Consider the following 27,406-nt stretch of genomic DNA (forward strand, 5'->3'; position numbering starts at 1 on the left):
GTTTCAAGTGAAAACGCAGCATTTTTCTATTTCTGTCCAGCGTTTTCAGAAAGCGCCGTTTTCAACCGTCTACATGACGACTGGGTTGGAACGTCATCAGAACGTTCCACCTTGACAGTCATTTTTCTGAAAGCTGTATTTTCAGTGGCTCTGAGCACCGTTGTGTAAATGGACAGCCAAACCCTACAGCGGCCCAGTATTGGCCTGCGAGCCTCATGTTTGACACCAGTGGTTTAAAGTTGTGGTCATTTAATTCAAATGGAACTTGGTTTTTAGTAAATTCAGTAAAAAAAAAAAAAAAAAATGGGGGTGGCATAATGCAAAATATCTGCATCTCATGTTGTATTCAGATTAAAAAAGAAGTTCAACTGGTCACTGTTAGAATGCAGCTGCAATTTAGTGTTGAATAGGAAAACAGTTTTATATCATAATATAACACATAATGTGGAGCTAATGGAGCCCGGCTCCAGCCTCTCCCCCCGACACTCCCCGCTGCGCTGCCCGGGCTCGGTGCTCTGTGAGCGGATCTAATTCGCTGCTTCCTCCGGTGGGCGGAGCAGCAGCAGGACGGAGCCCGGCCGCGCTGCGCTGCTCTCGGCTGCGCTCCGTGTCTTTCCCCCCGCTCGCCGCTCCATGGACTAACCGGAGGACGGGCTGCCTTGGCTGGGTGGAGGCGTCGGGACTGGGACTGGCCCCGGACCCGGACCCGGAGTGAGCGGACCATGGCCGCCAAAGAGGACCTCTACAGCAAGATCCTCCCGCGGAGGCTCCGGCAGAGCCGGCTCGGCTCCATGAAGAGCGGCTCCAGCCTGGACGTGCTGCTGTCCATGGGCTTCCCCAGACCCAGAGCGTGAGTAAGCGGGCCGGGCTGGGAGGACGTCCCGGGGCGGGTGGAGGGAGCCGGGGGAAGCTCCGGGGGAAGCTCCGGGGGGACGGGGAGCTGCTGCCCCGCTCCTGAGAACCCAGACTCACTTAAAATACTGAACATTAATCATAATATCATTAAAGTTAGAACAAGTGCAAGGAAATTAGATTAAATTGATTTTTTAAAATTAAAATGCAACTTTAAGTTAACGTGATTTACAGCTTTATTACTGTTTATTTAAAAGTATATTTTTAATGTTATTTATCGTGTTTCCAAAGCAATTTTTATTTGGATGAAAAATAATTCACATAAATTTATATCTAAATAGAAGAGAGATGAAGAGATACATCTACAAATTCAGTTGTTTTTTTTCCTGTTTAGAACGTTAACCTTTTTAATACTTTTGACCTGCACTTCCACCAGTGACCACTAGGTGTCGTACAATGCTATATTTCTTGTTCCTAAAACTAAATATTGTGATTAAAATTATTTAAATATAGCTTTTTTCAATAACTTTTTGTCTCATATCATCTCCGATACAATATTATATAATTAAATTTTTTTTCCAGACTACAAGTCACACTTTTGTTTTGTTATGGAGTTGTTTGGCTGGTCATGAAACTTATGGCAAGAAGAAAATATTAAATTATCCTGGAAAATATGATTCCAGGAGCTCTAGATATCAAAAAGTTCCATGGTAGAATTTAAAACCAAAATTATGCAATTAACTCTCAGTATGCAAGAAAAAAATTGTAGCTTTTGGTCTTTACAATATTGTCTGCACTGAATGGAAAACTTTAAGATACAATAAGTAAACACATTTTACTACAGAACATGCTGCATTTGTCAGGAAATTAGAAAAGTTTTTATCGTCCATGCATCTGAATGTGTGAATAACTACATCTCACACTGTAAAGTTGTCAGTTCAGTACTCATCCTCCCACACTGGGAGAAACCTTGAGTTTCAGTCGGACTGTCAGGATGAATGATTCAGGATAGAAATCCATTGCATGTGCGTGCATGTTATGCTGCAGGCTCTCGCTCTAAACGCATCGCCGCTGCACTCTGAACATCAGCAAGCCCCTCAAAGCCGCGAGCTTCAGAGCAAAAGCCAGGACACAGGTGGGAGGATTGTTGAAATAGCACGTCTTCAAAGAGCGGTAACATCGCTTAATGTGTCTAACAGCGTGCAGAAGGCTTCACACCTGACAAATCACTGGATGTGTGAAGCTGAGTGAATGGACTGTGGCAGATCGTAGGTTGCTGCACCAGCAGCAGGATGATCTTCAAGTTCCTTCTAGTTTCACAGTATAGAGCAGTGGAATCAAAACCTCTTGAGTTTGTTCGGTAACCTGAAAATGTTCATCCTGCGCTCGCTCTGTCACGTGTCTGAACTAAAATAGTTCACCAGCATAGAATGCAGGTCACTGATTAAACCGACATGAGCATATCTTAGTAATACAGCTTATGATCCATCTACTGTACTCTCTGGACTGTAAATCATGTGGAAACAAGTGGCATCTGTTACAAAACGCTTCATGAAGAAGAAACAAAACCCCGTAAAGGCTCTATATCCTGCTGTAGCAGCTCTCTGTTGTCATGCAGTGACATCTAGTGGTTCCAGATGGTTTTGTTTTAATTTGATCTATTAGTCACTTCTTAACATAAGGCATTGCGTTTGCTTTTTCTTTGTTGTTTGTGCCTGTTTCCAAGGCGACAGGGTCGGAGGGAAAGTCCAATTTGGGAACAGTTTTTAAAAGGTCACATTTTCAATGGTTCCGAGCACCATTGTCACATCAACGGACACCTGAAACACAATGGTGGTTTTCCGTTTTTCTCATGAAATGGTTGCTGTGCAACAGGCCAGTTAGTCACATGACCAAGAAAACAACAACAACAACAACAACAACAAAGTGTGACATATGGTTGGAAAAAACTAGTAGGTACTAGTGAACATAATATCTCTGCTTCCTAAATGTTAAGAAAAAAATCAACATTGCCTGACAAGAAAACCCATTTGGAAGATCTTAAAAGGAAAAAAATAAAGAAGGAAGTCAGGAAGTAGGAAGGAAATATCCTGTTGACTGGTGGTAGTGTAATAGAAGGCCAGCAGTGTTCCCAGTGCTGTGTGGAGCACACATCCATATGCGCCAGTCTGTACCATCGTATTTAAAGCAAGAACCTTTTAATACTCCTGATGCTGATTCACCAGAGCACACCCCACTGGTCACGTCCATTCTGGGATTTTCTGCACAGACTGGGTAGTTAATAATGTCATTTCCAGTAATCGGAAGACGTTTCTGACCATTTCACACAGAATAAAGGAATGCGATCTGCCCGGCGTACTGTCACGTGACTGACACACACACACACACACACACACACACACACACACACACACACACACACACACACACACACAGTCTCGTATTTCTATCCTTGTGGGGACCGTCCATTGACTCCCATTCATGTCTAGCCCCTAACCCTGACCCTTACCCTAACCCTAACCCACACCACAACAAAGCCTAACCCTAAAGAAATGTTTTTGCACTTTTACTTTTTTCAGTAACAACAACATGGTCAAGAAAACACTGTTTCTCCTACTTAGGACCGGAAAAAGGTCCCCACAAGGCACGTCGTTCCACGTTTTGCTATCCTTGTGGGGACATTTGGCCCCAACAAGGATAGAAATACAAGAACACACACACACACACACACACACACACACACACACACACACACTTCAGTCAGATGATGACTACAGGCTCCAACATGTGTATCCAGTTCTGAGGAATCACTCATTGATCACAAAGCAGCAGCAGGAAAGTAAATTGTGTCATAAAGCGTAGGCGGTGCGTTTAGTTTAGCTTCTAATCGGTGAGAGTCTCTCAAACTAATCTCTCAATCCTTCTGTCTCTTTTACACTCTTTTTGGGGGGTGGGGGCATTCAGAGATCTGTGTGTGTGTGTGTGTGTGTGTGGTGGCCTGGAACACACTCCCCGAGGGAAGGCTTTGACTGTGTGGCCTCCGCTCATCCTCCATCCTCCCGTCTTTATTTTCCTCCGTCTGGGGAGTTTGACCCAGTAAACACGGCGGCCCGCTGCAGGTGCCCCCGCTTGTGCAGTAAAGGGATTAATTCTGTGCACAAAGATTAGATTTATCTGCCGCTGCTGCTCAGTCGGGCCGTTGTTGTGTTTGGAGGGCATCCCTGTATTGTTCGTTGCGTCCACGTGACCGGCAGGACGCGCCCTCCAGCTCCGCTCGCCGTGTGTAAACCCACATCTGGGACAGGAACACAGAGGGCAGCTTTCATAAGGGCAGTAGTAACAGTGACACCGCGACCCAGTGTAAGGTTTTTGAAATAAATGTGATTTTTTTTTTTTTTTTTCTGAAGACTACCTTTAACAGATTTGTGGCCTCAGCCCTCATATTTCCATCTATTTTCAATAATTTTAAAGACAATCTACTGATTTCACAGTTGATGTGAGGTGTAGTCTGAACACACTTGAACCCCATCGCAGGTGCTTTGTAAATATATTTGCTCATTTTCTCTCAGAGCTGCAGGGTGTCAGTTACACGTTACAGTTTGTGAGAAAAACAAACCCGTATGCCGACGATGCTCATGTCTTTGTGTGTTCTTTAAAATAACAGTGCTCTTTCTCTTGGTGCTAAATCACACCAGTGTTTTGTAGGGAAGAAATTAGTTTTAAATTTCTTTATTTGTATGTGTGACTTCTGTCTTGTGGCCACAGGCTGTAAAAGAAATTAGGATCGTCCAGTTATTCACATTTTTTTTCAAGGACTTACCGTATTTCTCGACATTTGTGTAATTTAATCACACTTTTATTTTAAATAGAATATCCTGCCATTTTGAATTTATTTGATCAATATAACTCAAACATCCATATAATTAAAAGTTTGTAACTTCTGAATCATTTCAAGAGAAAAAATCTGAGATTTATTCATGCTTTTGTTTTCGATATAGCATAGAGCCCGACTGCTAGTTTCAGTAACTAAATCTATGGAAAAACTTGTCATATTTCAGTGTGTTTGTTCATCATTTAATAAATAGTACATGTAGCTCCATCCATGGCCCTCGGACCGCAGGTTGGTTACCATCAAAATCTACAAAAAACTCCACTTCCTATATTTGTGTATGTTTCATGTCTTTAAATAACATAACATTGATAAAAATGTATGTTTTTCAAAAGCTCGCAGCTGATCAAACATTATCAGGGCAATAAAGGTTTAAGTGTATTTATTTGTAACAAATACAACCAATTCTGATAAATTATCATAAATGGATGAATGAAGGAACCACAAAAAAAGCCTGAATTTTCAATTGTTGCTCCTGGGTATGACATAATGATCTCTGTCAATCCATTGAATTTATTCAGTTGATCATTCACTCTACTGTAAATCAGTCTTGATGAGATTAAATTTTCTTTAATACTTGCAGCACATTTGCACAGTGCAGGTTGAGATCATTCAGTGTTATTTATCTATTGTGATTTATTGATCAGCTGTTGGTTTAAAGAAGAGAGTCTCTCATGCCCATCAGGCTGGAAACAGGAAATGACGGCAGTCCTTCTCAGCACGTCGGCTTGAATCATTCTGGAAACAAAATCGATGGTGCGCGTTCGTCTTCCCTCCAACTTCCAGGAAGTGGCGGGGCGCGTCTCCCCGGCTTCGTCGGTGACAGTCCGCCGCTCGCTTTTAATGCAGCGATCGATGGATTATATATGGAACGAGCAGAGTCATGCCTGTTTTTACAGGAGTCGCTGAAGCTCCCCTGCAATCAGAGAGCCTGTACCGGATCCAAGGTCGAAGCCAGCGTCGGCTCAGGATGCTGTACGTCATCATGAGTAATCACAAGTAGAGAAGCTCAAGGTCAAAGGATCAGCAGCTTGTGTGTGTGCAGGAATCAGTGAGCAGAAGCTCATTTCCAGTCAGAGTTCATTCACAGCACACACACACACACACATCTCCTCAGTCGGTTCATATCAGATGGCAGGGCTGCACCATATATCACGGATTTATTGTGTGTTTTGTCAGAGCGTTGCTAGCTGTGTAGATAATATGTTCTTTTGCTGGTTCCTCCTGGGCTCCTGGTGCCATGTGAGATCTCAGCAGCCCATATATTTACATTTAGAGTACCAAATGGTGTGTCTTCACCTCTTCCCAGGCAGCATTAGAAATGTGTTTCCATACTGTTCGGTTCCAGGTTTTGCATATTTTTCTGCTGATCTGAAGAAGGAAAAGTGTCTGTGCCGTGGAGTTCCTAACTCTCATGAATTATTGAGCCGTTCCCTTGTTTTCTCCCCTCCTGTCAAGTGTCTTTGTAGTGCAGATGAATGTATGAGCGTATTTTCAAGCGTGGCCTCACAAATTGGTCTCGGGCTCTGTGGAGCCATTCGGACGTGATTGTGGGAATCCGTTATTGCTCTTGATGTGTCATCATTATATGTCTGCCGGAGAAGGAGGGGAAGCTTCTAACAAGGTCACGGAGATGTCATTAGTCTCCTTCCTGAAACAGGAGAGGCGCATCCCCCCCCGTCTGGACACAGCGGCCATCGCTCACCGCTGCACTCGGTGATTGTATCACCACTCATTTGAAGCTCTGTCCGGAAGCAGGGAACTGGGCAGCGCTATCAGATTATGAGGCCGGCGTCAGGGCTCAGATGTCTCCGTACAAGCTGTGTGAAGCTCACGGTAGTGCCTGTGGCTGGGAGGAAGACTCTATCTTCCACACAAACCACAACCAAACACCCCGAAGCTGCTGCTTTAGCTCCGTTGGGGTGTGTTCGGTGCTCGAGCAACTCAGTTTCCTGATTGTTCTTTATTTGACTCCTGGAGTCGGAGGTTTTCTGTCAAGATGGTCTCAGCACAGGTGATCCGAAGCTATTGGCTTTTGAGGAACAACTTGACATTTGAGCTGATTGATCAGATCTTTACACCCCTTTTGCATAACTTTCTAACTGAAAATGCAACGGTTTTGTGTTTTCATTTCAGAAATGTTTCACGTTTCCACACCAATGTTCTGAAAACTGTGTTTGTTTACAAGGCAAGTGCAGAGAACTGACACTATAAACATTAACAGTGGCCGGGTTGGATTATTATTCCAACTCTAAAACTGCCAAGTCCAGGAGAATGTGGACTGGAGTCATGACATTCTGGAGGAGAACGTTATTGTTCATCTACAGCTGCATGTGCAGAATAACCTTTTACTACACATTTTCAGTGAGTTGGACCACTGTTGTCATGTGGACGGGAACCCAAAACCCAACTAACATTTTAAATATTCACTTGAAGTCATGTAAACATGTCAGGAAACTAGAAAAGTTGTCTTCCTCATTGTCAGAGGGGTGCAGTTTAGAAGTGTGGCACTTTGCAATAATTCAATGACTCGTGCAGTTTAGCAGGTCTGGTTCAGAATCTGGGTTTAGTCTGAAGGGTTTGGACTAAAGCGGGTCCAGGTCTGCCTCTGGTTTAAGTCCTGGGAAAAGAATCGGTCTGCTTTTGTCAATCAGAACATTTGCCCGTGTAAAGACAGGTCATACTTCATCCAGTATTTCTCTGTCAGCCTGACCTTACGTGGAGTTTTTCAGTGCCGAGGTGGGATCTCCCCTCTGATAGTGTGAGTCAGTCCAGGTCTGTATAGTTTCAGTTTTCGGGGTTCCCTCCTGATGGTTTCAGAAAGTTCTACCCTGCTTAGTAATACAGTTTCTCAGTATGTCTCATTCTTGCGTAAAACAAGACTTGATTCATTGTCATTTTATTGAAGAGTCTCCTTTTCTCCAGATGAATAGGCCGATATCAGCATTCTTACCCACAGTCTGTTTAACTGCAATATTGTGGTTTGAAACAGAAACTCTGCTGCATAGATACACAAAGGCCTCCGTTAGCTGTGATATTAATCTCTTATTCAACTGCAGTGTCAAAAACAGCAACTTTAAATACTTTTAACTGCTGTGTTTACATGAGAATTAGTCCACTACACACCTGGTACAGATGTTGTGACAAACTGAACCTGGTAATTTGTTTTAATATGTAAAATGTAGCCTGGTGAAATATGTGATTTCACTCAAAACAACTTGAGAAGAGAAGACAGAAACATTGTCGATCTTCATACAGAAGCTTACTGGAAATACAAAAAGAAAAAATCTTTATTGGGTAAATCCAACAGTGTGTGAGTTTAGAGTCATTTGTTAAACATGTGCGACGGCTCGGCTGGATAGAAGCTGTTTCTCTGGTGAAGCGTTGGAGCTTTACAGTGAAACTTGTCTGTTCCTCGGCTCGTACGCCGCTTCCTGTCTCAGGTGAGCGTGTGATCACAGATTTAGCTGTTCTCTGTGTTCAGGTCTTCAGCAGCACCGACACGCTCCATCAAACACCGATCGGAGAAGCGTTGTGTTGAAACCCAGGGACATTATAATTCACGAGCTCATTTCTGGCCTGATCTCTCTTTTCTCTCTGAACGTACAGCAGCATCGTCCTCGTTCGGGCCTCGCCGGCCGCTGCTCGCTGCTCGCTCACTCTCTCCTGCACTTCTCTTTACCTTCCAGTTTGGAAATATCCCAGATCCATAAAAGATGCAGCTCGCCGTTGGGCAGAGAGCTTTCCTCGGGGTACAGGTGCTCCTTCTGTCCTCTTTCCTTCACATTTCAAGCTCAGTTGCTCTTTTTTTTTTTTTTTCCCCTAAATGAGTAAAGGAGGCCACTGGATGGTTGAAAGGATCAGGAACTAAAGTAGATTTGATGTGGCATTTAATCTCATGCCCAATTTGTTGTGGATTGTGCGTGTGTGTGTGTTCATTCACACGTTTGCCGGTGAGGGTTTTTATGTGCGTTTGGCTCTGTGGTTGTGTGTGTGTGTGTGTGTGTGTGTGAGGACCGAGCCATCTGTGCCTGAGCCACCTTTGCCAACGCAGCACCTGGAGGAGTTCCAGCAGCCGGCGCCCCCCCACCTCTCCACCGTCTGCCCTCACACTCACTTCAATGGCCCCCGATCCCGCCCAGTCGTCCTGCTGCACCGCTGACCGGCCTGACAGCATCAGCCAGGGAAATATATGCGAAGAGACATTTAATTAAAGGCCCGATTGGACGCGGCTGCAGCTGAAGTTAATGAGTCACTGGTAGAAGCGGACGCTGGTTATACTCACATCTTCAGAGCAGGATCAAGTCTTGCAGCGCAGCTACAGCTGCGTTCAGGGATCATCACAGGAGGCGTTCGGGTACCCTGTGTGGCTTTACATCCCTGTTCAAACGGCACCGTTTTAAGATAAAGCTCATCGTTTTTGCTTTTTCGATTCAGAAAAGCTTCGATAAAAACGATGGAGGCCGCCGTTGTTGTCACTGGAGCATGAGCGGAGCTGTTTACGCAGCAGCAGAAAACACCTGTGCGTTTTCCAAAAGTTCCACCGTGGGGAGCCGTTTCGAAAAGTGTTTTCAGTGGCTCCGAGCACCGTTGTGGTGTAAACAGACAACCAAAACGCAACAAAAGTTTAGTTTAACTTTCAATCGATGCAGTGTAAACCAGCCTGTTCTCTATAGAATATGCAGTAGCTTAAACTATGTGTAATTTTTTGACAAAATTCAGTGGATTGAAGCTTAACAGTCTTGACTTTAGGAGGAAAAAAAAACCTTCCCCCATGCTTTTTTTTTTTTTAGTACAATGCTTATTCTTACTGTTGCTAACAGGAGCTAGCTGGCTGGGTTTCAAAAGACAAGAACTCATGGAGAAGAAGGTAGTTTTCACAAGCTCCAGTGATAATTCATGCTCGACAGGAGGATGAGAAGCGAAAGATGGCGACACGGTAAGCTCAGTCAGCCATGCTGTTTCAGACGGATCAGTCTTTTCGTTGTAGGAGACAACCGTTGCTTCCTCTGCTGCTCTTGATGTGTCAAACTGACTTATTCAGAAGAACAAGATGCTGGTTCCTCAAAGTCACAGTGATGAGGCAGATGGGACAGATAAAACACACCCCACCTGTGTTATCACACTGCCTCTACTGCTGCACAGCAGCTGATCTGACCTCTGCATTAGGTACAACACTGTCCTGTCCTGTTCAAGAAGCCAGTTCCAGATGGTTTGATGTGTGTGAGCTGGACGTCTCCATCAGGAGATGGTCCACTGTGGTCATGAAGGAATGGACATCCAGGTAGACTATGGAGATCCAACCAGAGGAAAACCTCGATCAAGTCCTTAATGTGGCTCATTGTAGGTCTTCTCCATTTCTCTCCATAACCTGGAGACTCTGGAGATCAGCAGATCAACTGATATTTTGGTTTTTCTGATATCCGAGTTGCTTATATCAGTCACCTGACTAGCCTAACAGCTAACAAAAGTAAAAGGTATTGATAAAGGCCTCAGTGTTTAAACTTGTTGCATAAGTGGGTTGAGACCGAAACGTAACCAAAAGATCATCCACAGGTTGATGCTCACCCAACTTCAGATTGGTAAAAATCTAAATTTCACTAACATGTAGCAGTTTATGGGTGACTGCTGCATTTTAATGGTGTTATTTTCTCAATCCTATAATTCTGGACCGATATGAGAGTGGTTCTTGATGGATGTGTTTCTATTAGCAGGTCCCACGGTAGCGGCTGCAGCGAGGCTGTTCTGGCTGCTCATCAGGGCGAGTCGCAGAAAAAGCCTCTCAGATCCAAGCCAACTTCTCACCAGTGAGAAATGAAACGGGAGTTTGTGCTTTGCATTGTGTCTGCTTGTGTGTGTTTGTGTGTGTGTGTGTGTGTGTGCGCGCTGGTTTGTGGGTGTGTGAGGACAGGCGGTAATTGGAAGCGATTCGGCGAGCGTCGACGGCGTCGGAACACAACCTCTGCGGGTTTCAGGCTGTAATCTTCCTCCAGCGAGGACCAATTACGATTAATGAGTCTGGAGGACAAGCGGCACACAAATGTGGAGAAAGATGCTTATTGTTTCCCCCGAAGACGCAAACAAAAGGCTGGAAACGCAGAGTTCATCTTCACCGCGTCGCTCCCCTTATTACTCAGCATATTAGAGTTTTCAGCTCGGCGAACATTTCCTGAGGGCACAGCTGGCTCGCAAGCACAAATCACATCAGTGGAGAGAGCCGACCTCTGCGGATCCAGGCTGAACTATCGGACAAACTCCACCAAAGTCCGATTTATCGTCCGGCTTTTTGAGAAACTTCTAAGTTGTACTTCAGAAAGACATGTTTTTACAATGCAGAGGCCACTTTTTAAATCCAGTGTGAGGGTTTCTTTCTGCAGCTCTGAATGCGTCGACGTTCCTGTGGAGCTCTTAGCTCCAGCAGCTTCTCTTATTAAAGCTCCCTGCAAGGTGCTGGAACACGTCGGCTGATTTATTCAGCAGCGTTTGTTCGGCTGAATACTGATGCTGAAACCGGAGGGCTTTCAGTCGTGACCACCGCTTCTAGTCGATCATTAAAAAGGAAGAATAACACTCAGCTCTCCACACACACACACACACATCTACCTTGTGTGCAGTGACATTCCATCTGAAGGTACATGGAAAACACTGATCATGATGTGTGCGTGAGTTTCTTCGGGACGGTTTCTGGGATCTGGTCCCATCCTACACAGAGTTCTGCTGCTGGTACCCCCCACCCCCGTCACACGCCCTGCCCAAGATGTCCACTTAGTTCGCATTTCACAAGCTGCAACCGTCATTCAGCTCATTAACAGGGTTCTTTAAATACTGACAGTCCCTTTGTAAAGAGAGTCCCGTCACGTGAAGTGAGAAGCGTTTGAATCGCTGCACGCTAAACCATAGTCAGCCGTGCAGAAACTCCCATTAGTTCCTATACATGCAGGAGTCGGTCTGTGTTAACGCCTGGTGGATCCAGCTGGAGAGGAGTGTGTTGTCATGTAGCGTTAATCAAACGCTGTCGAGCAGACAAAAAGGACAAAATTCTCTGGAACGCTAAACCATGCATATTTAAAATGAGCGATCAGCAGCTTCAATCCTGAAATATCTGTGTGTGTGTGTGTGTGTGTGTGTGTGTGTGTGTGTGTGTGTGTGTGTGTGTGTGTGTGTGTCTGTGTGCGCGCTGGAGACTTCTCTGGAACAATGAACAGTAACTCAGGAAAAAGATTATCACTTCTATTATTGTGAGGCCGGAAGCTTGTGTCCACGTCCGCTACACACGGCACAATGCTGGCTCAGTGCAGCAGCAAGACCTGCCACAACACACACACACATGCACATGCACCCGCGCGCGCACGCAGACACACACACACACACACACACACACACACACACACACACACACACACACACACACACACACACACACATACACACACTGAACCACTGAAGCAGCTTAGACGCGACCCTGGAAAACCATTCAACCACTACACACTGTAAACAAACAAACTGGACTCATACTGTTTATCTGCTACACACACACACACACACACACACACACACACACACACACACACACACACACACTGGTCACACTGTGTCGAATGCTTACTGCAGCTACTGTCTGAACAATGTTGCTTTTTGTATCTGATCTCTCTGTCAAATAAACCATAATTTAACTTCAAACTCGTTAAAATGAAAATTCTCCAAATGCTGCTCAGTTTCTCATCCTGCATCTGAAACGTTTATAAAAGCACTCTGTGCTTTATAAAATCCTGTTGATGTTATGCACACATTTAAATGTAATCTAAATGGAGTAAATCTGTGATTAAAGGGCTTAGACCTCTGGACTGGGCCGTGCAGGACGGGTCTCTGGGCTCCAGTGTGTGTGCCGGGCTCAGCCAGGACCTCTGCCAGGCCTCACCATCTGGGATTTGGGCCTTTTTTTAACGTCCTTTTTAATCAGAATTACAAGCCAGCACTTGGCTCCAACCCAAGCAGGACGCTCAGCTGAGAGCTGAACACATGCAAGGAGTCAAAAAGTGGGAGCACCTGTCGTCCACCTGTCGTCCACATTCCTGATCTGTTCCCATCAGACCCTGCGGCTGACGGAAACATCTCGCCACCTGCAGCGCTCTGCCGGGTCAGCCGTCTTCACGTAGTACTGCTCAGGTTGTGTCAGGGAGCGTTCACAAGTACTCCGTGGAGTTTCAGACCCGGTCCGAGACTCTGGTAGCGGTGTCGGGTTTCCTTCACAAGAGTTCCTCTCAGGACTACGACCAAAAAAAGTGAAGCAAACAGATGTGAACGCGTAAAAACTGCATGGGTGAAGACAGTAATGGAGCTCAAGAGGAGTCAAACCAGCGTGGCAAAAACTATTTTAAAAAAGGTGCACAGACAAAAGAGAAAATCCTGTTTATATATACGTGTGTGTGTGTGTGTGTGTGTGTGTGTGTGTGTGTGTGTGTGTGTATGTGTGTTGTGAGATGAGTAAACAGGAAGAGTGAGGACACACAGACAAGGGATTTCCCACAGCAACAGAGCTGCAGCAAGTGGGCGACTTCCTTTCACGTGTGTGTGTGTGTGTGTGTGTGTGTGTGTGTGTGTGTGTGTGTGTGTGTGTGTGTGTGTGTGTGTGTGTGTGTGTGTGTGTGTGTGTGTGTGTGTGTGTGTGTGTGTGTGTAGTTCTCCCTTGCCCTTTGGACGTTCTTCACAGCATGAGACACCGATAGTCGATTTACCACAGCTCAATGCTCAGACCGCGTTTATGTGACATTTCAAGTGAAAACTCATCGTTTTTGTTTCAGAATAGTTTAGTGTTTTCGCCGTTGTCGTGTAAACGGACACCGAAAATGACTCTTGGCTGATGGATCGGTGCTCCGGGCCGTCTGCCTGGGCGTCTCGCCCTTGTCTGTCCAGGAGTGTGTGGGCCGTGTGTTTGTCCAGTTGGTGACTCCAGGCTCGGTGTTCGCATGTGTGAAAGCAGCTGACGAACGTCCAGAAACAGCAGTTGGTCTCAAACTAAAGAGAAAAGCTCTTCCGCCAGACAACTGACTCCAGCAACTGCTAACGAGAGAGGCGGCGCGCATTGTGTCTGCAGCGGCGCTGAAACTGGAGGACGCTCATGTGGAAGCAGGCTAACAGCTGCTGCACCGTGTTGGAGCCGGGCGGGACCCCCGGGCGCAGCTCCATCCCCCCCGCCGACCTGCTGCACCGGAGCACGTGACGCTTCTGCTGCACGAGAGTACCTGATCCCCGCTGCCGGCGCCGCCTCATCATCCGTCCTGTCGGAGAGGACGGAGGGAAACACGCCGAGCGTGAAGCCGGTCTGTGAGGAGGGGAATGGATTGTGCCGGCTTTCGTCTCGCGTACACGATCGATTAATGTTCTATTTCAATCACTCTGCAGCACGGCCACATCTGAAGCGAGAGCACGTGAACGCTCTGGTGATTCTCTTGCATTTCCAGACTGATTTACACATCCATGCATGGATATGTAGCAATGTTTACTTTTTTATTATATATATCATTTCTATTGCTACCTCCATGGACACTCCCAGAGAAAACAAATAAAAGCAGGAAAAAGAATGATCAGTGTCTATTACAGTGGTCATTGATCATGTTCAGGTGCCACATCAACTGGTAGAATTAACAAGAGGGAAAAAAAACACAGTTAAGCCCTCGACCGAAATGTGAAACATCATGTGTCGATGACGAATCCTATTCTGCTTCAATATTCCATGATACCGGTGGAAACTGTCAGAGGCACAAAAAGAAAATCACACCATTCAAAATAGAACTGACAGCCTTGCCTGGTGAATATTTTCCCTAATTTTCCAGTGATCTTCTGTGAAACTAAAATGCAAAAATGACGCATTTTTACTTAAAATGTCTCGTAACCGGGGCCTGGATCCTGAGAGAGCCGATCGCCTGGAGGCAGAACGCCTGTCTCAGCAGCATCTTTATCTTTTGATGACTCTGAAACTCGCCGAGAACGTTGCAAACTTTTGACGGCGACATCGCCCGAGGATGTTTGTACGTTTCTGGGTTCCAGACGTACCGATCACAGCGATGCACCCGGAGACAAAAAAAAAAACCTCAGCGTGGAAAGCGGCTCACGGATGTGATGATGAGGCAGACGACAGCGTGTAGCTCGGCCCGGTGGATGGAAAGTTTCAAAGCGCCGCTGTGTCCCAAATACATGACAAAGAATCTACATATGACCAAAACGAATTGGTCTTTCTACCATGCAGGCGCCAGCAGATATTAATGGTATTACTGTTGCTGTTTGAAAAACACACAATTTTAATAAAAAAATCAACATAATTTTGTTGTGCAATTAAGTGTTTATTGATTCATTCATCTAAAATCAGTCAATTGGAATTAAATTATTTGCAGTTCCCATTATTTTCAGTTGCCCATCAGTAATAAAATTCTGAGTTGTGTTATTTAGTTGAGCTTTATATTTTTTCCTTGTATTTCTCGGTGTGCAATTTCCCCATATCAACGAGGTCAAAAGTTTGAGCGCCTTCGCCAACTCTCTGCAAGTTCAGCCCGGAGCAAATGAAACTGCAAGACAGACGGCAGCAGCCAGGGCTCTCACTTTCTGCTCAAACTCATAAAGTTCAGCTGTAAAAGGCTGCAGGGCTGATCAACAGCTCTCTGCGGAGAAACAAAATGCCTCAATATAACTTTTACACAATCGTCGGATTTGACCCGATCGCTTGCAGACTTTTCGTCAGTGGAAATTTCATGAAGATCGACTTAATTTTTTCACTCAAAACTGAATAGAGCCACACAGCATTTTCTATTTCTAACTTTTTATACCTACATGACACATCTGGGACTCAAAATGTCAGCCGGAGTTCAGGTCTTCGGCTGAACTGTGTGGAAAATAAATGAGTGAAGATGTGGGCAGAAGGCGACGCTTGTTTTGTGAATGTTTTTCAGAATGGAGTGTATTCCATCATCAAACAGTGAGTCATGTTGCTGCGCCGCTGCGCTCCACTCGCGGTGTCTGATGTCAGGCTTGTTCCAATCGATGGGAGGAAGATTTCTCATAATGACGGATTAATAATTGAAGAGGCTGAAATATCAAAGATTCAACACGAGAGCTCTGGCTGCTCAGACTTCAAAAACTGGGCTTTCTGCTCGTTTATATTCATTCTACACTTCCACAGTGTTCCCCAACCAAGGGTGGATTAAAGCATGTTATCAAGCTAAAAGGAATGTTAATGCGGCCCTTCTAACCAGAGACCTGATGGGTTCAAGGTTTGCTCACAGAACAACGTGCGGCAGCTGATTTACCTCCGAGAAGCCCTGAAGATCACCTCTGACAGACCAAAGACCGTACGCTTAGCATGTTTGCTGTGGGGTCGCACAAGTTGTCTAAGTTGACGTGCAACGTCTGAGAAAACCTTATTTTTTTCACCTGCGTTTAACGCCTTTGAATAGAAGTTGCAAATCGGCCCAGCTTTTGGCGGATATATCGGTCGGTTGGTTGTTTGATCGGTTGGTTGGTTGGTTACGTGGAAGACTGGTTGTTTTCTCCAGAAGTTGGTTGATTGATTGGTTGATTGGCTAACAGGATAACTCAACAACTTGTCAATAGACTTTGATAAACTAAGAAGTGATTGAATTCTTGCCACAGAGTTGTGTCCTCTGTGAGCGTCTTCTTTTTGGGTAGGTATTTTCTGTGTTGTACCTTCTTAGCTCTCGAAATCTTTCAGAATTTGTCTTTCTCTTCCACATCCTCACCTTTGTGAGTGATCTTCAGATTTTTTAGCAGTAGCTCTATACCCTCAGTGTCTACATTGTGCAGCCTTCAGCCTGGATCTTAAACCCAATGATTACCCAATTACTGAGCTAGTTAAAGGGTCATTTTAGGACTTCGACCACCGGTAAGTTAGCATCACCTGGTGAAGTCATTTGTTGTAATTCAGTAACTTGCACCTACAAACTAGCTCAGACTGATCAGGTTGACAATCAGTGGTCCTACAAGATTGATAAATCAAAACACAGGTGCGCGCTCTGACGTGCACGTCCTCTGGCTTCAGTTTTAAGATGTGTTTCTGCACGGCGGTGCTGTAAGTAGTAACAGTGAGCCCAGTGTGTGACGGGATGCCTGGGCGTGGGCGTGCTGCCTCTTCCTGTCTGAGAGAGCAGCTCACACAGGACCTCCACACACTCTGAAGACTGTGGGCGAGTGGTTTCCTCACGCCGAACGCCTCCGAGCTCATACGTCCAAATCAGGGGGCGGAAACAGATTCCTGCAGCAGCTGGATGTTAAAAATGCTCATATTTGTTCAGTTAGCGAGGCGGAGGATGGCCGTCAGGGGAGGGTTCTCCACCGCAGCGCACACTCATAGGTGCAGGGCTGTGGACATCTGCAGGCCGAGTGTCATGGGGACGCAGGGAGCGGCCTCTTTAAAAACATCTGTTTCTGTCAGGATTCGCTCAAAACAACGTCCACATAGTGGAGGAAGAATGTTTAGAGCAAACCTGAGCCTCTATCACATGTCAATACGTCCGACACATTCACACTTTAGATACAGAATTAGATCTGACAAACAAAATCTGACCGTTAATGAGGTTTGCATGTGGCACAAATGAATGCATTTCTAAATATCTACATATTTTATAAGTTATCTAATACATTTTCAATCATTGCACATTTTTCAGCAAATATTTTTTAATGTTCTAGATTTTTGTTAATGAGTAAAATAATTTTTCAAAACTGACTTTTCAATATGTTTTATAGTTTAAATACATCTTGCTACATGTTGCTACAAATTATCAAATGTATTTATGTTTTACATGTTTTGCATGTTTAAATACTTTTTTAATCTTTACAGTATAAGTACTTAGCATCCTACATGTTTGGAAATTACATGAATACACTTTTAATCCATTATTTAATCCATTATTGATATTTTTCAACCATTAAATATATTTTAATATGTTTTAATTTTATTTTATTTTTTATACATAAAGTGTTTTTCAAGGCATACAGTTTAAATACATGTTTTAAATGTTACATATTTTTCAATATTTAAATAATTTCTAATGTATGAAATAAATATTTTATATATTCCAATACCATACACGTTTAATACTTGTATGAAATGCTTTTCAATACAATAAACTCAATAAATTACAATTATTTTTCTATTTAACTTCAACCTCTTTAATAAAGTCTAATACATTAAATCCATTATTAACGTGTTGTACATTTCTTAATACATTGAATCCATTAATTGAGTTAGCTATTTTCCATTAGGCTGTATTAACAGGTTTAAATTAGTTTTTGATTAAAGGAAAGTGATTTCACCAGAAGGCTGAACAATTGACGGCCGTTTACTCAGCAGTCATTTCAAGTGAAAACTGCACAAGAGAAAGTAGGTGGAGAGTAACCGGTCTGATGCGTGTTTGTTTTGAATTTCACAGAAATTCTGTTTTTTTGCAGAGAAAATGTTGCACGTTGGAGTCATTTTCAGGCAAAATGTGCAATTTTGAAGCGATCGATCAGCCTGGCTGACGGTCTGTGAGAGCTCTGCGCTGCTTCATCTGAACAAACCGCTGCGCTCACGTAAAGACGCTACAGGCCTGATTGCACTTTCACTTCATGACTGGATTTCATGCTGTGGCTGCTCGAAGCCGCCGGCGCTGCCGTGACCGAGGGAGGGGGCGGAGGACGGGGTGGAGGACTGGGTGGAGGAGCGTCTGGTGATTCTCCAGAACTCATCGACGGCTCACTTCCTTTTGATCAGCGGCGCCGGGCCGCTGCGCTCTTCCCTCTGATTCCCCTCATGATTCAGAGAGGAACAAGCTGTGTTTACGCTGGTCCACTCCTCTGCAGCTTCTTTGACTCACGGCCTCAGAGCTGTGAGACTTCAGTCCACGGCCATGGAAACCCTGAGGCGCAGGAACAGGAAGTGGAGGCTGTCGGGGGAATCACACCAGATGAAGTGTGTCTTTTTTCCCCTTGAGCGTGCTGCATCTTATTTATTGTTTTTCATTATTTTTCCATTTCAGTCACAAATTTGCATAAATTCTTGCGTCTGCACTTTGGAAATAAACTGAAAACCTGTGTACTGCAGTGAGGAATATTCCTTATGCTTTGGGCACTGTCGGCAATCTTCTGTCCCAGATGAGCCAGATGTGAGCCTCAGCTGGCCCATGTGCTGTATGCTACATTTGGCTTAGATATCACAACACAAATACGGTCTGCCTTTGGCTGAAATATGTCACACTTGACACCAGGTCATCCAGATGTGAGCCTAAAGTGGCCCCTGCATCAGGTCGCACATGTGACTCGCCCTTCGTTAGACATATTTGCAATATTTTTGGCAGAAGTATGTTAAGTAGTTATCTAAAATTAACAGCTGGAAGAAGAGAATTGTGACAGTAAACCAGTTTACACCTGTTTCGATCTAAATGGCCCACGTCTGGCTGATTGCTGGGTCATCTGTTGTGGTTTTGGTTTACACCTGGCACTGCGATGGTCTGGTTGTGGCCTGCTTATGCTAAACACGACTTTACCGCCCAGGTGCCACCGTTGCCTCCTGTATGTGGGCCAGGAGAACACGTCAGGTTTGGGCCAGAAGAACTTTGGGTAAATCTCACTAGAAACATAAGCCACAAACATTCATTAAACTTTAAAAGTGCAATAGACACACTTAACTTAGATACACACATTTGCAGTAACAGTATATCAGAGAAGTGTGTTCAAGTCTGTCACGCGTGACTCTCAGACCTCGTGTGAATGAAACACTGAATCACCACAACTCAGCAGACTAACTAATATTACATACACAGTTCATAGCTGGTTATTCTGATTTTTTTTTTTCTGTTCTGAGTGAAAGGTCACTGTGTATCGACACATTTTACCAAACCAAACGTGTGTGTGTGGCAGAGCCTGACTGAGTTTCACGAACTGCCTCACAGCTTGATGTTTCTCCAGTCTGATGAAGCTGCTGATCATCACAGCTCCTCTCTCTCACACTGAGAGCGAGCAGCATATTTGCATTTATGTATATATGTTTTTTTTTTTTCACTGAAAATACTCTGAGCTGCATTAAAAAGTCCTGTTGCAGTGTGTTCTCCTGCACTGATGATAAATAACACATGCAGAATGGTTCCTCTGGCCGTGATGGGCCAGGACAGAGCGCTCGTTGTGTTTCTTCTCTGTCTGTCTCCGCTCTTTATCTGCATCTTTGCAGCTAATTGCTCATCTGATCTGCTCAGACTGGAAATCAGACTGCATGTGGCCCCGGGGGCTTTTTTTCTCAGAAAGTTCATCTGTGTTACAGCTGCTGAATCCAACAGCCTCCATCACGACAGTGGTTTATAAAGCAGCATAGTTCGAGAGGTTTAATCCCTCTTGTTCTCATCTTGGTTTCCAAAAGCTGAAACACAGAGTGTCTTAAAAATCACTATCAAAGAACGATAACCAGCCAACTAAAGGGAAGATGAAGGATTCAGTGAATAATTGCATGTAAAAAAAAAAAAAAAGCTCAATCTGAGAACCCGAGAAATTATTTTTCTCTTGGAAATATGCGTAATTTATTGAAGTGTGTCGATCATTGTGAGTTTCTCTGGTGTGTGCTGACCTTTCACATGGAGGAACTGTGAAACACTTCTCACATCTGGCTTCCAGTGGCTCCTGTGGGTTTCACGTCAGGTTCTCAGCGCCCGTCTGCCGACGCTCAGTAAGCCCCGGCCAGGCACTTCTCTGGTTTTGGAGGTTTTTTACACTTTGTTGCGCACTGAGCAGTCTGTGTGGGTGAACTTCCTGTTTGTGCTGCTTTGTACACACAAAGTGGAGCATCGTCGACAGACCAGCACACCTTTCACAGGATCCACTTCTGCTTTCCTGCTGTGCGGTGGAGGCGTCTCTTCATCAGCAGTAACAGTACCAAGGACTGCTTATGTTGACGATAACTTCAGTCTTAAAGTCGACAAAGATGCAATTCTCTTGTTGAGTATCATGAGAATGTCATTAATACACGTATATAGCTGTTAGTATGAGAACCCATCTTCAGACCTGTATCGGTTCGGCCTCTGCTGTGTCTGCATGGAGTTCTAATTATCAGAGAAAAGCTGCATGAGGAGGCCGTCTCGTCCCCTCGGGGGCAGTAATAACCCAGCGTGCTGAGGAGTACTCCCCAGAGAGGAAAACCACCTCAGCATATACACGCTCTTATCTCCCCAGTGGAGGTTAATTAGATCCTCTGCTCCTAATATGAAAGATGTGATGTGGTGCAGGTGCTGCGGAGGTCGGAGTGGAGGATCTGACGGTGCTACAGAGTCTGCGGTGAACGGATCTCTTAAGTCTGCATTAGCTTTGCCTGGTTAGCTCACGCACATCTTCCTTAAACGTAAAGTGGTACATCCCGACCTTTTACGATGAATAAAATATCTGCTTTGAGAGGTTTTGTCTCGCGTGTTCTTGGGAGAGAAAGACTGGCGGCCTGGTTTCAAGTGAAAATGCAAATCCTTCACTACATTTTGGGGATTCGTATTTCTATACATAAACCTTGAGGCTCCAACAATCTCCGGGTTTCTTCTTTTCCTCTGACGTCGTTTATACAGGCCGACGTTGGATTTGTGACTTTAAACTCTCTCAGCAGTCTTTACCTGCAGAGTCACAGTTTCCACCAAAGTACTTCTCCTTTTTATTAGCTTTTTTAAGCTTCCTCGGGTCTCTGAAGTCGTGTGACCGATCAGAGCGGCGTCTCTGTTTCCTCTGAGCATCAGTCCAACATGTAACCTGATTACTTTTGTCTCTTTACAGACTCAAAGCGCTGGTTTCAACTGGAGGTCGGAGTGTGCAGGCGGCATGTGACTGGTGAGCTGCAGCCAATGTGCATACTGTTCACACACACACACACACACACACACACACACACACACACACACACACACACACACACACACACACACAGAGTGAAAGAAATGTGTATCATGGTTCCCCCTGCTGGAGGAAAAACCACAGATAATCTGCAGCTTTCTTAGCTTCACATAGCAAAAAATTGAAATCTCAAATTCTCCCTTTATGTTTAATTTAGCAGCTCAGTCAATCCTGGACAAATTGTATAAATGATATGGAAAAAATATTGAAAAGGGATTATAGTAATGAATAATGGACTTACATATGATTATTTGATTATTATTTACATTATGATAATATAATTTTCTGTCAAAACTGCAGTTTATCTGTATTTATTGGACTTTAATTTACTTAGTAAGTCAGTAATATTTCTAAGAGGCTTTACAGACTCTAAGTTCAAAATCCAGCAATAAAAACATGATGGAAAAGCAGGTAACAATTCAATGATTGAATAAGGACATCTTACAATCATACATGGATCTATTACCAGTTATATCTAATCATTTCTAGATCACTTCAGTGCACACATACTTTATTATTTATTGATGTATTAAAGTTTTATCCTGGTGGTTTTGAGTCCACATCAGCCCCTCATAACACACCCTGAAATCCCCCAGAGTCCTGACAGCATCTGCCCATGGAGGAAAAGAGAGCTCCAGGTTCAACTGGTGGGCCTCCATGGTCCCAAATACACACAAAAATAAGGAGAAAAATGTGTTTGTCATGGTGTTTCTTTGTTGTGTAGCTGGGCAAAAATTACACTTTCTAGAAACACTCGTGGCCCGTCTTCATGTAGAAAAAACGGAAACGCTCCACAGGTGCACCACAGCCAATATTAAAAGCAGGCTGAAACTTTGAACATTTATTTGCTACAAAAGCAGAAGTCTCTGCACATTCATGGCTAAATTATTCATACAGTATAAAGACAAAAAGAAGTGGGCCGAGCACAGAGCCCTGAGGCGCACCGCTAAGTGCAGTCAGCCTGTTTGAAGTGCCGTCTGCTAACAGCACATACTGTTGGAGAAAGAACTGGTTGAGAATAAATAAATAAAGCTTGTTTTTGCCTATTAAGTCATGTTTTGAAGGCAGCAACTCTGCAGAGGGGAAAGTTTTCTTTTGCACTAAACAGGAAGTGATCCAATTATGCCATAAGGCTCCAACAGCTGACAAAGTTTATATCCAGAAACGTGGTACAAGACTTTAATTTGTGCTCCAAGCAGAAAAACAGGCATCTTACCACAGAATGACAGACAGGCGTGTGCTTTGCCATTCCCGATCTGCCACGCAGGCTCTTCTCCCACGTGGACGACCCCTTCCTGGACGACCCTCTGCCCCGGGAGTTCGTCCTGTACCTGCGGCCCAGTGGGCCCCTGCAGAACCAGCTCTCGCATTTCTGGCAGCAGAGTCGTGTCACGTGTGGCAAAAACAAAGCGCACAACATTTTCCCTCATATCACACTCTGCCAGTTCTTCATGGTGAGTCACCCTGAATGTTCACAGCCTGATTCTCTGACTGACTCTGTGAAGGGATCATGACTTTTCTTATGACCAAGTGATTGATTTTAAATTGGACTCGGCCTTTTTCTGACACACCTTGACCCCATTGTTTCCTCAACAGTGTGCAGACCACAAAGTGGAAGCTCTCTGCGAGGCCCTGCAGGCCACCGTCCAGCAGTGGCGGGGTCGTTTCCCCAGCCCGCTGCCCCTGGAGCTCTACACCTCCTCCAACTTCATCGGCCTCTTCGTGGAGGAGCAGGTGGCCGACGTGCTGAAACAGTTCGCGGCTGACTTCGCCACTGAGGCGGCCAGGAAAGCAGGTAGGAGCAAGACGGCACGTGTTCACGCTGGGATGTCTGATCAGCCTGTGGTGTGACGCTATGTCGTCTCCGATGCAGAGGTGCATGTGGAGCCTCACAAGAAGCAGCTCCATGTGACCCTGGCCTATAACTTCCCCTCCGATCACCTCCCTGCTCTGGAGAAACTGGCCAAAGGCATCGAGGTGAAGCTGGGCTGCGACTGGCTGGCTGTTCTCTTCTCCCGGGACATTCGCTTCGCCAATCACGAGGTGGCTCACACTCCCACAGACACACTGATTTCTGTTGGAGACACACTGACCTGAGATCTGGTCCGGCCCTCTGCAGACCCTGCGGGTGATGTACCCCTACGTCCCGCAGAACGACGACGAGCTGGAGCTGCTCCCTGGGGACTTTGTCTTCATGTCTGCGGTGGATCAGAGCAGCACCAGCGAGGGCTGGGTGTACGGGTCCTCGCTGGCCACGGGGCTGTCCGGCCTGCTGCCGGAGAACTACGTCAGCCTGGCCGATGAGTCTGACACCTGGGTGTTTCACGGGTAAGCACTGTGAGAGTATCGTGTTGGATTAGCTGAAAATATCCGTCGATGAGCTAAAGTTTTTCAGCTTTACCTGGTTACCAGGAGGAAGAAAGAAACGCTTGTGCTCTTCTTTCCGGCAGCTCCCACTCCTTCTTCAGCTGTGGGCCTGCTGACAGGACCAGTAAAGACCGGGGGATGTTCGATGGGCTGCTGGACAGCCGTCGCCCCGAGAACACCAGTCCTGGAGACACGCCCACCCTCAGCCTCATCTGCCACCCCATGCAGGTGCCTCAATCCGCCACGTCTGTGTCCAGCAGCTCAGAGAGCATACAGGGAGAGATGACCGGATCAGGAATGGTTGTCATAGTGATGAAATCATCTGAAGTTTCATTCCAGCCAAAAGTTTTCTTGAAGGATCTAAAAAGGTTCCTGTGTATTTTTTTTTTTTTTTTTTTTTTTTGCCTGGAGAAGCATTCTGCCTTCAGGCTGATGTTGAAGGTGGATGAAATACGACATACCGAGCAGTTCATTTCAGTTCAATTCAGCTTTATTTATGTAGCACCAAACACAACATAGTCATTTCTCGGCTGCTTTTACAGAGAAAACCCAACAGATCCACGAGCGAGCATAAGCAACCGTGGAAAGGAAAAACTCCCTTTTAACAGGAAGAAACATTTGCAGAACCAGGCTCAGAGGTGGCGGCTGTCTCCTAGTTACACACACATTTATTTTGTGGTTAAAATATAAAGCTACCATTTAGGACCTGTTTACACGGCAACAATTTAAAGTGAAAACGCAAATTTTTGTTGTTTTGGGGGTCCATTTCACACGACAACCGAGCTCGAAGCCACGGAAAATGCAGCTTTTTGGAAACAGTTCCCAAGGTGGATCTTTTCGAAAACACTCGAGGCCCATGTCTTTGTTGATGGCGGAAACACTATTACAAGCATGTAAGCTTGAAATTATTCACTTGAAATGTTGTTGCATAAAAAGAGCCTGAAGTTCTTTAGGTTGAGTGTCAAAATCCACAAAGTGCCCGTCATGATTCCTGGTACTTTGGGAAAATGCTGCATTAATTCTTGATCACTGGAATTTTGTGGTGTTTTTTTTTCCCTAGATTTCTGGATTTTCATTGTGAGTCAGATTTGTTTAAGCCATGCAGAGCCTTGAAGATGAATACGCTTTAGAAAAGTTGATCGTCCTTTTCCCTGCAGGTCCTGCGGATCAGCGGCGGTCACTCTCGACAGCCCAAACGGACACTTTTGGTGTGCCGACACGGCGAGAGGATGGATGTGGTGTTTGGAAAACACTGGCTTTCACTGTGCTCCGACAGCAAAGGTGAGGACGAGAACACGTCGGATGAAGCAGCTTCATCGGTCTAAAGAAGGGATTTCATGAAGTAATGCACTAAACAGTTAACTTTAGTCCAGAGAATACGGTCAAGTACGTTTCTGTTAATGTCATCGTTTTGACCTTTTGCAGGAGGATACGTGCGGTCCAACCTGAACATGCCCCCCAGCCTGCCCCTGTGGGGGGGTCAGAGAGACTACGACATGGATGCTCCCATCACTGTGCTGGGCTCGTCTCAGGCCCGCCTGGTCGGTACGTCCCTCCGCCTCCTTCAGGGGGATTTTCTCGAAGCTGAGCTGAAGCTGAAGATGCTGTGTTGTTTCCAGGAGAAGCTCTGCTGGAGAGCAGCACCGTGCTGGACCTGGTGTACTGTTCTCCATCCCTGCGCTGCGTCCAGACCGCGCAGAACATCCTGAAAGGTGAGCCCAGGTCTTCGTCCTGGGGTGGGCTCGTGTCCTTGGGTCTGACCGGTTGTGTTGTTGTGGGCAGGTCTGCAGCAGGAGGGGAAGCTGAAGCTCCGTGTGGAGCCGGGACTCTTCGAGTGGACCAAGTGGGTGTCCGGGACCTCCCTGCCCGCCTGGATCCCCCCCGCAGAGCTGGCTGCTGCCCACTTCAGCGTGGACACCACCTACAGGTGAGGTCCATTCAGAGCAGCGATCTAGAACCTAATGCAGCAGGAAGCTACCTTCACTTCCTGACCGTTGTTCTGTTTCTGATGCAGACCCCTGATACCGGTCAGTAAGCTGACCGTGTCCGAGTCCTACGAGAACTACATGAGCCGGAGCTTCCAGGTGACCAAAGACATCCTGTCAGACTGCAGAAACACTGGTGAGGACCGCCTCCAGAGATGTTCTGAGATGCTCCTGAGAGGTTCCTGCTGCTCATGTCTTCCTCTCTGCAGGAAACAACGTCCTGATTGTCGCTCACGCCTCATCTCTGGAGGCGTGCACACGGCAGCTGCAGGGACGCAGCCCGCAGAGCGCCAAGGACTTCATCCAGGTGGTCCGAAAGGTCAGCCTACTCCACAGCTTTATGCCCTTTTACATGAAACAATCCTGAATGATGGACGGCTCTCCAGAAGCTTCACTGGTATAAAGTTTAAAGTAACAGATTATTTTGTGCTGGGTCTGCAGATCCCGTACCTGGGTCTCTGCGCCTGTGAGGAACAGGGCGACTCAGGGGTCTGGCAGATGGTGGAGCCCCCCATCCTGCCCCTCACACATGGACCCAACCACACCTTCGACTGGAGGGAGACCCTCCTGCAGGAGTGAAGACCACCTGAACCCCCAGACCCCAGTGACAGAAGCTCCACCTCCCTTCTGGATACCGGACCGCCTCATCCCATGAACGCCTCCATTCATCCTGCGACTGCGAGACATTCCTCCGGGCTACATGTTAGCATGGCTGTGGCTACGTGTTAGCATGGCTGTGTGGGATGTCGTCATGCTTATTTAGAGCCTGTTTACATGACTACGTTTCAAGTGACAACGTATTCTTCTCATGTTTTCATTTCAGTTTGACGTTTACATGGCAACATTTTGAAAACAAAGTCCATTTCTATTGAAACAGCAAAAAAACCCTAAAATCTATGTAGTTAGCATGCTGTGAAACAACACACGTGAGCAAAGAACAGCAGACTGTACACCTTAACAACGTCAGTCTCTCCAAGTAGTATTGTCATGTGATCAAACAACCAAAACAGAAGTTCTACATTTTCACTTGAAATTGTTGTCTTGTAAACGGGGCCTCAGCTTCAGTCTTGGGAAGTTTTTCTGAAATAAGCAGAAGCCTTTAGCTACACCAAGGTGTTTGTGGATCTTGGGCATGTGTTTAAATTCAACACAATCAAGTCGTGTTGCTTATGCTAAAATTTGCAAATGTAGTTTTTTGTTTTTTTGTTTTTTGTTTTTTTTTTAACCTCAACTGTCTAACAGTTGAGGCTAATATGTAAAGCTTTAGTAGTCAATTTTGACCTTTTGGCTAATGCTAATATTAGCTATGATAAAACCTAAAGTTTTACCAGTTAAGCTCAACTAGCATGAAGCTTAAACTACCTAAAGCTGAAACAAAAGTAACCATTTATTTATTGGCTAGAGGTAG

General features: G+C 45.4%; 1 protein-coding gene across 1 annotated transcript; it reads left to right on the plus strand.

Moving 5' to 3' along the window:
- The first annotated feature begins 524 nt into the window (after positions 1-524).
- LOC115401119 (ubiquitin-associated and SH3 domain-containing protein B-like) lies at positions 525-26,883 on the plus strand. The gene is made up of 14 exons (XM_030109298.1): positions 525-850; positions 21,530-21,583; positions 22,914-23,100; positions 23,243-23,441; positions 23,520-23,689; positions 23,766-23,974; positions 24,097-24,241; positions 25,171-25,294; positions 25,439-25,558; positions 25,633-25,725; positions 25,796-25,940; positions 26,028-26,134; positions 26,208-26,317; positions 26,440-26,883. Exons 1-14 carry the CDS (start codon positions 723-725, stop codon positions 26,575-26,577), a joined length of 1,929 nt encoding a protein of 642 aa, XP_029965158.1. The 5' UTR covers positions 525-722; the 3' UTR covers positions 26,578-26,883.
- The last annotated feature ends 523 nt before the right edge of the window (positions 26,884-27,406 follow it).

The sequence above is a fragment of the Salarias fasciatus genome, chromosome 14 (assembly GCF_902148845.1).
Source record: "Salarias fasciatus chromosome 14, fSalaFa1.1, whole genome shotgun sequence".
NCBI classification, from domain to species: domain Eukaryota; kingdom Metazoa; phylum Chordata; class Actinopteri; order Blenniiformes; family Blenniidae; genus Salarias; species Salarias fasciatus.

Coding starts and splice junctions, on each gene's coding strand:
- LOC115401119 (XM_030109298.1), top strand. CDS start 723: ATGGCCGCCAAAGAGGACCTCTACAGCAAGATCCTCCCGCGGAGGCTC. Junction 23,690..23,765: donor TTCGCTTCGCCAATCACGAG/GTGGCTCACACT, acceptor GGCCCTCTGCAG/ACCCTGCGGGTGATGTACCC. Junction 26,318..26,439: donor TCATCCAGGTGGTCCGAAAG/GTCAGCCTACTC, acceptor CTGGGTCTGCAG/ATCCCGTACCTGGGTCTCTG.